Raw genomic sequence first — 11,923 nt, 5'->3', positions numbered from 1 at the left:
AAGATATGGAAACAGTCTAATTGCCTATTTATGAATAACAATATTTTTTAATTTTTTTGATTAAGTAATTACATATGTGTCTTTATCCCCATGTTACCCCCCATCCACCCCACTCATGCCCTCACCCTTCTGTTGTCTGTGTCCATTGGTTAGGCCTATATGCTTGCATATAAGTCCTTTGGTTGATCTCTCCCCCTTACCTCCACCCTCCCCTACCTTCCCTCTGAGGTTTGACTGTCTGATTTCGCCATTTAAAAAAAGAATGAAGTGTTGCTATTGATGACAACATGGATGGAGATGGGGGGGTCACTATGCCTAGAAAAATAAATCAGACAGGGAAAGTCAAATATCATGTGATCTCACTTATATGTGAAATAAAAATTAAAAAATAATTCATAGATACAGAGCCCAGATTAGTTACTGCCAGAGTTGGGGGGTGGTTGAGGGGAATGGTTAAATGGAGTAAAAAGATATAAACTTCCAGTTACAAAATAAATAAGCCAGGGCATGTAATGTACAGCATTGTGACTATAGTCAATAATAAAGTATTGCATATTTAAAAGTTGCTAAGAGAAAGTAGAACTTAAAAGTTCTTATCACAAAAAAATTATAATTATACATGGTGATGAATGCTAACTAGACATTCTGGTGATCATTTCCCAGTGTATACAGATATTGCATTATGATGTTGTACATCTGGAAGTATATAATGTAGGTCAATTACACCTCAATAAAATATCTATTAATAGATAATAAAGAGATAATTCTGTTCACTCTGACCTAAGGTCCTATAGGGGCAAAAAGACCAGTAGAGTGATTCTTCATTTGGGGAGGTCTTTGAATGCACAGTATCACATTTTCCTCCGTAAAAACACTTGAAAATCACCCTCAAAGAGACCTCCTGTACAGACTTAAAGTACTGTGTAAATTTTTAAAAAGAAGAACTGGAGTTCCTGAGAAGTTAATTATTGGGCAGATTATGGGAAAGAGAAAATGCAAATCAACAGTTTCTTAAGTCACTTCCTCTAGGACACAATATATACTTCAAATAGAAAGGGTTTTTTTAACACACACAGACCGAGGTCAGAAATCCTTAGTGGCTGGACTTGCATCTGCACCATGAGAAACAGATGTCTAAGAGCGCTGCCAGGTAGGTGAAATTATAACAATGACCATAGACAATCAAAGCTATCTGGGAACTCTCTACCCAGTTTGAAAATATTATCTGTTTTTGCTTGATACCTGACTTGTTTTCCCAGTATCTCTATAAGGTACAAATGGAAGAAAATTTAAGGACATTAACTGATTTATATTAAATCTCAAAGGAGAAAGTTAGTGAAACTTATTCCTAGGGCATACTCAAGGACTTAACAGACATTACCCATTAACCACTAGTTTTAGTCCAGTTTCTTCAGAGAAGCAGAATCAATAGGAGGGAGGGAGGAAAGTAGAGAGGGAGAAAAGGAGAGGGGGAGGGAAGGAGAGAGGGGAGGAGAGGAGAGAGGGCAGGAGGGAGAGAGAGAGAAAGGCAGAAAGGGGGGAGAGAAACGCATTATTATAAGGCATGACTCATGAGATTAGTGGAGGCTGGAAAGTTCGAAATCCACCAAGCAGGCCAATGGGCTGAAAACCCAGGGAAGAATTGATGGTGCATCTGAAGTCCAAGTCTAAAGGCAGTTTAGGCACTAGCCAGTTTGGCTCAGTGGATAGAGCATCAGCCTTCGGACCAAAGGGTCCAGGTTTGATTTCGGTCAAGGGCACGTATCTTGGTTACAGGCTCCTCCCCGGCCTGGGCCCTGGTCAGGGAGCATACAGGAGGCAACCAATCAATGTGTTTCTCTCTGTCTTTCCCTCTCTCTTCTGCTCTCGCTAAAAATAAAATAAAATTTAAAAAGGCAGTTTGGAAGCAGAATTCCCTCTTCCACAGAAGAAGTCAGACTTTTTTCTCTTAAGGTCTTTAACTGAATGGATGTGGCCCACCCAGATTATGGAGGGCAATCTGATTTACTCACAGTCTACTGACTTAAATGTTAATCTCATCTAAAATAGATTCAAAGTCATAGAAGCACAGAACAGACTGTCAACCCTAAGAGGGAAAGCAAGGGAGTGTGGGTGAGTGGGAAAAGATCAACTTATGATCTTGTATGCATCTATGCATGACTCAGGAACAGACAATAGGGTGGTAAAGGCTTGGGGTGGGGAGTAGGGGTAGGCTGGGAGAGGTCAATGGGGTAAAAGAGGGACATATGTAATACTTTCAACAATAAAGATTTTTTAAAAACCCATATTCACAGCAACACCCTATGTAAAAAAGAGGAAATATGCAAATTAACCTTCACACCCTCACAGGATGGCTGCCTACAACCAGGTCGGCAGGGTGGTTAGTAAGGGACTACCAAGCTACTGAACAAGCAGTCTGCGTGGGATGACCAGGCCAGTGGTGGGGCCGTGAGGGGTGACCAAGAAGGCCGGCAGTTAGGGGCAACCAAGGAGGATGGCAGGTGAGCGATTAGGAGCCAGCAGCCCTAGATTGTGAGAGGGATGTCCCAGCAGTTGGACATCCCCCAAGGGGTCCCGGATTGGAGAGGATGCAGGCTGAGCTGAGGGGACTCCCCCCCCCCCCTGCAGCACAAATTTTGTGCACCGAGCCTCTAGTCTTTATATACTGTATATAAAAGCTTAAGCTACCAGAACGACCAGAATGACTGGTCACTATGACACGCACTGGCCACCAGGGGGCAGACACTCAATGCAGGAGCTGCCCCCTGGTAGTCAGTGTGCTCCCACAGCCAACCTCCGAAGGCTGACCAACTTCCACCAATCCCTCCTCCTGGCCGGTAGGCCCTGATCACCTGATTGGGGCCAGCCTCCAGGCTGGGACTGGGAACCAGGGGTGGGTGGCAGTAGACACTGCCCCTTTCCCAGGGGGGCTGAGGGCCAGCTCCCTCCTCAGGGCCAGTGGCCAACCTCCCATGCCCTGTCCCTCCCCCCAAGCCGGCAGGCCCCAATCGACCTGCCACCCAACTGCCACGGTAGCAGCAGTGAGGAAGGAGGGAGGGAGGGAGGCGGGGAACCACACAGTGGCGGGACGCCGATGATGGCTGAATTGGCATCTGGTGTCCGTTCTTTCCGTGCCCAGCCTGGCAACCATTGCCTCCTCTCTGGCTTGGCCCCGATTGGCCCTGTTCGCTGGCCAGGCCTATGGACCCCACCTGTGCACAAATTCCGTGCACCGGGCCTCTAGTAAACTAATGTTGACTAGATGTCTGGGTACTGTAGTCTAACCAAATTGATACATAAGATTAACTAGCACATATCATTTTTCTTCAGAAGGTTAAATAATCAAGCTATCTGAAAACTCTATTATGCTAAGAAATACATTATCTTTGTGTGTGTATCATGGCATGATTTAAAGGATAGTGAATTAGTAGAAATCAATAAAACGAGGTCAGCCAAAGTCTGGTTAGTTTTTATTTCCTTCAATGCTTAGGATAGCAACTGTTACCTAGTATGTTCGGTGTTTCCATTAGGTTTTCCCCATTGGTTGTAATTTGCGTCCTGGATTTTATGAAACATAGCCACATTTTATCATTATCGATTGTGGTACATGACGTTTTTTAAGAATGGACACATTTTAGAAACTTCTTGTAAAGGCACACAGAGCTGAATTTGCATAGGGTTCACTGGCTCATATGCATGAAAGGATGGACTCTACATATGTGATCCAGTTATCGCCTGGAGGGTAGGTTTCATCCGTTTGCACCTATAGTGGTTTTCAGACCACAAAGCCTGTTCAGTGACTTATTCCGTAGGGCTGAACTGGAAGAAAAAGGGCAAAGGCTGTGCTCTCAGTGCTCTGTCTGAGGGCCAGGAGCTCATGTGGAAGGAGCCAAAGAAGCCATGGGTGCTATACCTGGAGAGGCCACTTAACCAGGAGATAGTGACTCTACCTGCAGCTGCCTTCATTCTCACTCCTCACTTCTCATTAGCCCCCATCTCTCCATTCCAGGGTTCTTACCCCTGCTGACACTGTGAGCTAGGGCTCACACTTTCAGAGTCTAATTCTAATACCCAGGTCCTTTTGTATACCCAGAAAATGTACATTTTTTAAATTAAATCTTTATTGTTCAGATTATTACATTTGTTCCTCTTTCCCCCCCCCCATAACTCCCCTCCTCCCAGTTCCCGCCCCACCCTCCGCCCTCACTCCCCACCCACTGTCCTCATCCATAGGTGCATGATTTTTGTCCAGTCTCTTCCCGCATCTCCCACATCCCTTTCCCCGCCAAGAATGGTCAGTCCATTCCCTTTCTATGTCCCTGATTCTATTATAATCACCAGTTCATTCTGTTCATCAGATTATTTATTCACTTGATTCTTAGATTCACTTGTTGAGATTATTTATTCACTTGATTCTTAGATTCACTTGTTGATAGATGCATATTTGTTGTTCATAATTTGTATCTTTACCTTTTTCTTCCTCTTCCTCTTCTTAAAGGATACCTTTCAGCATTTCATATAATCCTGGTTTGGTGGTGATGAACTCCTTTAGCTTTTCCTTATCTGTGAAGCTCTTTATCTGACCTTCAGTTCTGAATCATAGCTTTGCTGGGTAAAGTAATCTAGGTTGTAGGTTCTGGCATTCATCTCTTTGAATATTTCTTGCCACTCCCTTCTGGCCTGCAAAGTTTCTGTTGAGAAATCAGCTGACAGTCGTATGGGTATTCCCTTGTAGGTAACTGAGTTTCTTTCTCTTGCTGTTTTTAAGATTCTCTCTTTATCTTTTGCTCTTGGCATTTTAATTATGATGTGTCTTGGTGTGGTCCTCTTTGGATTCCTTTTCTTTGGGGTTCTCCGCGCTTCTTGGACCTGTAAGTCCATTTCTTTCACCAGGTGGGGGGAAGTTTTCTGTCATTATTTCTTCAAATAGGTTTTCAATATCTTGCTCTCTCTCATCTTCTGGCACCCCTATAATTCTGATGTTGGTACGCTTGAAGCTGTCCCAGAGGCTCCTTACACTATCCTCGCATTTTTGGATTCATTTTTCATTTTGCTTTTCCGGTTGGGTGTTTTTTGCTTCCTTGCATTTCAAATCATTGACTTGATTCTTGCGCTCCTCTGGTCTGCTGTCGGGAGTCTGTATAATATTCGTCATTTCAGTCCGTGTATGCTTAATTTCTAGTTGGTTCCCCAATATAACATCGAGGGTCTCATTAGTTTTCTTGTAGATCTCATTAAGTTTATCAACAGCTTCTAAACAGTTCTTGAGAGACCTTAAAAGTGTGGTTCTGAACTCTATATCTTCCATTGACAATTTTGTCCTGTTTCTTTGTCTCCGCATTTTGTTATGCTTCCTTGGTGCACCCCCTAGTGGTCTTTGTGCGCAGTCTTATAGTTAAACCTTGATTGTTGTAGCTAATACCAGGGAGGGTTTGACCTCCAGGCCAAGTGGCTATGAGAATCAGCTGTGTCTGCAGTGAGAGAACTTCTGTCCTCTAGGGAGGTGCTAATCTAGCCTTTGCCTGAGGCTATCCAGCAAATGCCTCTGTGCAGGGCTTGGGCGGGGCGGGTCACACAGGATCAACAGGGTGGGCCGGAGAGAGCAGTTATGGCGGCTCTCAGTCCTGTCCCCAAGGGCTCTGCCTCTCTGAGTCCCAGCACCCGCTGCAAAGCTCGGAGAGAAAGCTGCACTTGCTCTGACCGAAGCCAGACAGTCCCGCTTCTCCCATTTGAGTCTGGGTCCCTAAAGACTCGCCCGTATCTGGAGCTCAGAGTCTGCGACTCCCACCGGATTGAAAACGCCAACCGCGCCCTCCGCCGCCAGCCCGCTCCGCGCACTCCGCACCTCAGAATTTGACTTCAGCACTGCGCCTCTTCTGAGTGTCTGTATGCGTTTCTCTTTCCTCCTAGTTGTAGGACTTCCACTCAGCCAGCGTTCCTGTGGTTCTGGGTGATGTCTGTTCCGTTTTTTAGTTTCACTTTTGAAGTAGTTGTTCAAGGCAGCAAACTCCGGCATTAACCTATGCCGACATCTTGGTTCCATCCCAGAAAATGTACATTTAACAGGGGAAATGATCCTGGAAGAGAAATCCTCAGATTTCTACCATTGCCAGAGAACAAGAAACTGGATCTGGGCAAAGGGATCTTTAAGATCTACCCCCTCCATTGGGACAGGTTGGGGTTTCTAAGCTGTGTCCCTATCAGCATCCATCATGTATGTTCTGCCCTTACCTGTGGCACCTGAGGATCCATGAGGACTGTATCTGTTGGTGACTGATTTCTCAGGTTTTTCTGGGAGGTGGAGGGGAAAGATTGAGTCCTCAATTCCCAGTCAAGTACACAAAGAACCTGCTGAAGGCCATGGGCTGCAGGGCAAGAACCACCTCCAAAGGAAGCAATGGCCATGCAGCCAGGTTTTGAAATTGGAGATTGACTCTCTTTTCTTTGTCTTCTCTTCATATTTTTCTGTCCCAGAACTGTCAGTGCTGCTGTTGTTGCCATTGGTTTCTGCAGCCCAGAAGGATAGGGGTAAGTCTGCCCACACAGATGCCCATTAGTGATATTAAGCTGGGGGTGCCGGCTACCGTCTGGGTCCTCTCACCAGTTGGGAGGGAAGGACGCTTATTCTGCAAGTGAGGCTCAGAGATGATCTTCTGGAGATAAGAAAAGCTGTTTTACCTCCCTAAATGCCCATATTTTTTTGTCTATTCCTCTTCCAATAGCAGCCATCCCTCCCTTATCTCCCCTCCTCTAGTCTTGAACCCACAGTTGTCCATGGCTTTATCCATTCCTTGAGCCTTCTGACCATGGTCTCCATCCTCATTTTTCCACCCCACAGCCTGTATTCGATGGTGCCCTCCGAACCCTCCATGTGTAAATGCCCGCTCCTGTCACTGTGCACCGGGATTCAGTGCTGCATCAAGTAGTGTCTTCACCAGTGGCCACTTGAAGAGTTGCGATGGTACAGAGGTTTGGGGGAGAGGGGTGGAGGGACATAAAGAGATTATTGGAGTAGATTGTGGTGCATCCAGAGCAGCACAAGCATTTTGTCAAGGATTAGAGAGAGGAGACAGGGCAGGGTAGTACGAGGGAAGTGGGCAGTTAGGTTTTTGTAATTATTAGGAAGGGTGTTTAGAGCTTACACAATGGATCTGGGCTGTATGGGTTCTAACTCTAGCTTTGCCACTAAGTGGCTCTCTGACCTTCAGGAAATTATTTCTCCTCTCCCTCAGTTTCCTGGTCTGTATATTGGGGATAATTATTGTACCTACCCTACATGGATGGTGTAAGACTTCATAGTTACCTGCATGAAAAAAAAATTTTAAGATGAGTGCAGAGAAATTGTCAACGAATGTGAGCTATTACCATTGTTACTGCTGTTACTGTAATTATTGTTTTCATTAGAGGCCTGGTACACTAAATTCGTGCACTGGGGGTGGGGGGGATGTCCCTCCGCCCATCCTGCACCCTCTCCAATCTGGGACCCCTCGGGGGATGTCCAACTGCCAGTTTAGGCCCGATCCCTGTGGACATCCCTCTCACAATCCGGGACTGCTGGCTCCCAACTGCTCGCCTGCCTGCCTGCCTGTTGCCCCCTAACCACCCCCCTGCCAGCCTGATCAATGCCTAACTGTTCCCCTGATTGCCCCCAACTCCCTCCCCTGCAGGTCTGGTCACCCCCAACTGCCCTCCCCTGCAGGCCTGGGGACTTACGGGTGATTATTTTTGTCATTATTTGATTTTCTTTGTTTTCTCAGTACCCAAATGTTATTTAATATTTGTGGAAAAGTAAATTTTATCAGGAAAAGAAAAAGATGTTGTTGTCACTAGTACCCAGCCCATCCATGACACTAGTGGTATCCCTAACAGTTTCTTTGTGCATTTACATGTGTGTGTCTCATGGGAAATTGTAGACTGGATAGACATGGAGAGAAGATGCTACTAAGGTACCTGGATCCCAGCTCCCTTCTTGAGGGCACTTTTCAGGTTGAGGAATTTCCCACTGTCATGTATTTCCATTCCACACCTTATTCCCACTTTTCCTCAACTCTACTCCACCCCATGTCATCACACTTGATGGCAGGTCTCCAGCCATCACTATCATCTGAAAAGAAAAGACCCATTGCCCAGGTGGGGGCTAAACATGAATCCCACAGATGTGGGTCCCTCCCAGTTCCTCTCCTGTCCTGGTCTGACTTCACAGCCTAGGCCTCCAAAGGGAAATTCATGAATTTAGAAAAGAAACTCTGACCTGGGAGGAGACTAATTGACTCATCATGATCCCAATGAGTCCTTTCAGGCCCTAAAGTCTTTGGTCCCTTGATTGGAATGTACAGGGTCAAACTTTCTGACCCTACATTTTTATTCATTTGGTTATTTATTTTTTTTTTAAATTATAGTTTCTTTCTTTTTTTAAATATATTTTATTGATTTTTTACAGAGAGGAAGGGAGAGAGATAGAGAGTTAGAAACATCGATGAGAGAGGAACATCGATCAGCTGCCTCCTGCACATCTCCTACTGGGGATGTGCCCGCAACCCAGGTACATGCCCTTGACCGGAATCGAACCTGGGACCTTTCAGTCCGCAGGCCGACGCTCTATCCACTGAGCCAAATCGGTTTCGGCCATTTGGTTATTTATTAAGTTGCTGTTCTTACCCAGTGGTGTCTAGCCACTGCTCGATAGATCCCTGAGCTACTCAAACGAGACCTGGCTCATGGGCATCTTTCTCTCAGGTTTAGAGAACATGGAGGGATAAGATGCCAGAGAACACCCACATGACAGCTGTGAGCACCTTCATGCTGCTTCTTCCCCTACTGCCTCTGATGACAGGGGATCTTACCCAGGATGGAGATAGGAAGACTCTCCCAGAGATATCCTGGGCATCTGTAAAAGGCCTGCAATTGGGAGCTAGGCAACTGCCAGATGGGGAACTGACGAGGAGGGTGGGGTGTACTTGGCCCACTGTGATTAAGGAGAAGTGGAAGCTGTCAATGGGTAGGGGCTGACACCTGGTTCTATCTCCAGGTATATGATGAGTGTCATGTCACCCTGTACAGTCCCCATCCATGACTCCCTCCACAACCTCAGCATTGAGGATGGCCATCAAATCCACTGTCACCCTAACTGGAGGCCACCCCCAAGTCGCCAATGATGCAAATAGAATCACAAAGGAGGGTTTGGAGCCTGAATCAGTGTCTCTATCTACCCGTCAAGGTCTGAAGAGAGGGATGCAGACCTCCTTTCAACCCCATGATGACACAGCAGAGTGTCTGAATGTAGGTGCCTCAGAAAGTAAAGATGGGCAGAGGAGTCAGTAGGCTCTGGAGCAGCCAATTCTGCCCAGCTCCATCCTGGAGTGCAACCCTGGACCTGTGTTCTGTCCAGCCCCCATGACAGGGTCAGACTGGAGGGCAGGGTCTCTGCCCAATGAGAACTTTTGTGCCTTTGAGAGGTGACATTTTGTCCTATTGTGTTCCAGACATCAAGGACTGTGGACCAAACTCAAGAGTGTCCTGTGGAGTATATTTAGACTGCCAAAACTTCATGAAGTCCTACTGCAGTTGCCACCAAGGCTACAGGCCTGCTTCTGAGGCAATGTTCGGCATTGATCCTGACGACCCGTGTGATGGTAAGAAAAATCCCATGTCTTCCACCTTCTCATTCTTTAGGTTTGGAATTCTCAATCCTTTCTCTAGCTCATCAGATGATAGCTTGGGCACTTACCAGGTCTCCCACCCTCTCAGAACCCCAAGGCTCTGAATGCCCCCACCAAGTGCCACTTATGCAATTTTGGAACATCCTCTTACTAGTTCGCATCTTAATTTCATAAAACAAAGAAAGGGGTGCCATTCAAGATACTTCAAGAGCTCACAGAGTACTGCATTCCAGTGCAATATCCATCCTTTTCTTCTTCATCAGTAATTGCCAGGATGAGATCTTCCCTCACTAGAGTCCACATAGGTTTGACCACCCCAGAGCAATTTCATATCCCTCAGGCCTTGAAGAACCCTGTTCAGACATTTGAGAAGAGTCAAGGGTCAGCCCATGTGGCCCAGCTGGCCCTTCCCTGGCCAACAACCACACCTGGTGAAACCCCTACTTGCACCCTGACCCCACTTCTCAGGCACTCAGCCACATCTATTTTCCCAAGCAAGGCTTCACCCTGATCCAATCCAATAAGTTCAGTTCATGGGCCTGTGGGAAACTCAGATGAATAGGACCCAGGAGGATGTTGTGTTGGATGTGGGCAGGGTGACATAGACCACCCCACACATACTCAGAAAGTTGGGTAAATGGAAGAGGCTCCTATCTGGATAAGGTTGAAAGAGAGGATGTAATTGGACACCATTGCCTCAGGCCTGACCCTCTCTGATAGAGGTCAACGCAAGCCACATGGGGGCCCAGACCACTGGGGCACAGATGATGGAGGGTGAGTCCCCCCTCAATAGGACCTATAGATCTGTGTCCCCGGTGGAAACCAAGGAGCCAGATAACAGAAACAGCTGCCACCCCTCGCCTGTCAGCATCTGCTCCCTTCTTCAGCCACCCAGCCCTTACCTACTGCTGGCCTTACTCAGAAGTGAATTCTCACCATTTCCTGTCAGTTCAGGGGATGCCTTTGTGGGGATCATAAGAGGCACCTTCACCACCCCAAGCCTGCATGGCTGGACATCAACCCCCATTGTCTGCCATAGCTTGGCATCCACTGTCTGGGTGGCTCTTGCTTGTCTGGCATCATCTTCATTCTCTTCACCCCCTTCCTCCAAGCCCCTTGAGAATTCAGGTTCATGGGTGGGTCTTGGGACAGCTTGAGTCTCAGAGTTAGCATGGAAGGGAGAACTCTGTCCTGCCAGCATCACTCGTTTCCAAGGAGAATTAAGGCAGAGAGCAGCTGTCCTGGAGGAGGCAGGACAAAGGCCATCACCGGGAGCCAAGCTGGGTACTGCCCAGGGAACACATTTCTCCTGCATTTGGCTCCCAGGAAGGCCCAACCTGGCCTTTGTCCAAATCCTCAGGCTGGGACACAGGTAATCATGATGTCTCCACCCGACCTGGGAGCTGCCAGGGAAGCCAGTGCACAGGGGCTAAAAGACAGGGAGAACTCATGACACTTCCATCCACATCTGGACAACAGAGCATTGAAGCCACAACATTCACCCATAAGATGCCTCCATGTGAATAAGAACTGGCACCTACTCACTAGGAGGAGAGAGTGGGGCCTTTTCAAAGCAGATTTCTGCCATTGCCAAAGAACAAAGAATGAGGACATGGGAAAAGGCAAGCCAGCCTGAGTACTTTCTCCTTTAAGATATATTCTCTCCATTGGAAAAGGTTGGAGTTTCTAAGATGTGTCCCTGTCATCCGCTGTTGTATGTTCTGTCCCCTTACCTGTAGCACCTGAGGTTCCCTGACTATCAGTGACTGACTCCTTGGGGAGTCCCAGGAAATGGAGGGGAAAGACAGAGTCCTTGATTTCAAGTATAGAAACCTCAAAAAGTTGCCAGAAAGCTGTGGGCTGCAGGGCCAGAGCCACCTCCCAGGTGGAGTGGCCATGTGGACAGGGGTTAAAATTGGAGCTCCACTTTCCTATCTTGATCATCTCTCTGTCTTTCAGATGAAGGACTTGTTTTGCATTTCTTTATGACAATGGTTGCTGCAAAAGAAACCCTTGAAGGTGAGTCTGCCTGGGGCACCTGTCAATTAGTGACATAAGCTGGGTAGTGCTTGCTGGGGTCTGGGTCCTCTCATTAACAAGGGGAGAAGGAGGCTTACTCTGAAGAGGCCCAGAGAGGGTCTTCTGAAAATAAGAGAAGCTATTTCTTCCTCCCTAAACGTCCAGAATTTTCTGAGCTCTGCTAAGTCCAGTGGCAGCCATAACTCCCTCTCTCCCCCACTCTGGCACCCACTATCTGGGTGGCT

The 11,923-nt window shown here is 47.0% G+C and overlaps 1 protein-coding gene across 1 annotated transcript in view; it reads left to right on the top strand.

Moving 5' to 3' along the window:
• Positions 1-1,065: 1,065 nt before the first annotated feature.
• Positions 1,066-11,923, top strand: part of LOC132234516 (adhesion G protein-coupled receptor E2-like) — a 39,804-nt gene continuing 28,946 nt past the window's right edge. Inside the window, exons 1-5 of the mRNA XM_059695469.1 lie at positions 1,066-1,150; positions 6,475-6,528; positions 6,839-6,961; positions 9,483-9,632; positions 11,619-11,678. Coding sequence (XP_059551452.1) covers positions 1,120-1,150; positions 6,475-6,528; positions 6,839-6,961; positions 9,483-9,632; positions 11,619-11,678 — 418 coding nt within the window. The 5' untranslated portion in view covers positions 1,066-1,119. The remainder of the gene's footprint in view (positions 1,151-6,474; positions 6,529-6,838; positions 6,962-9,482; positions 9,633-11,618; positions 11,679-11,923) is intronic.

This window comes from Myotis daubentonii, chromosome 5, assembly GCF_963259705.1.
Source record: "Myotis daubentonii chromosome 5, mMyoDau2.1, whole genome shotgun sequence".
Classification (NCBI taxonomy): Eukaryota; Metazoa; Chordata; class Mammalia; order Chiroptera; family Vespertilionidae; genus Myotis; species Myotis daubentonii.
The sequence above is the reverse complement of the archived record's forward strand: the minus strand, read 5'-3'. Positions and strand labels throughout refer to the sequence as shown.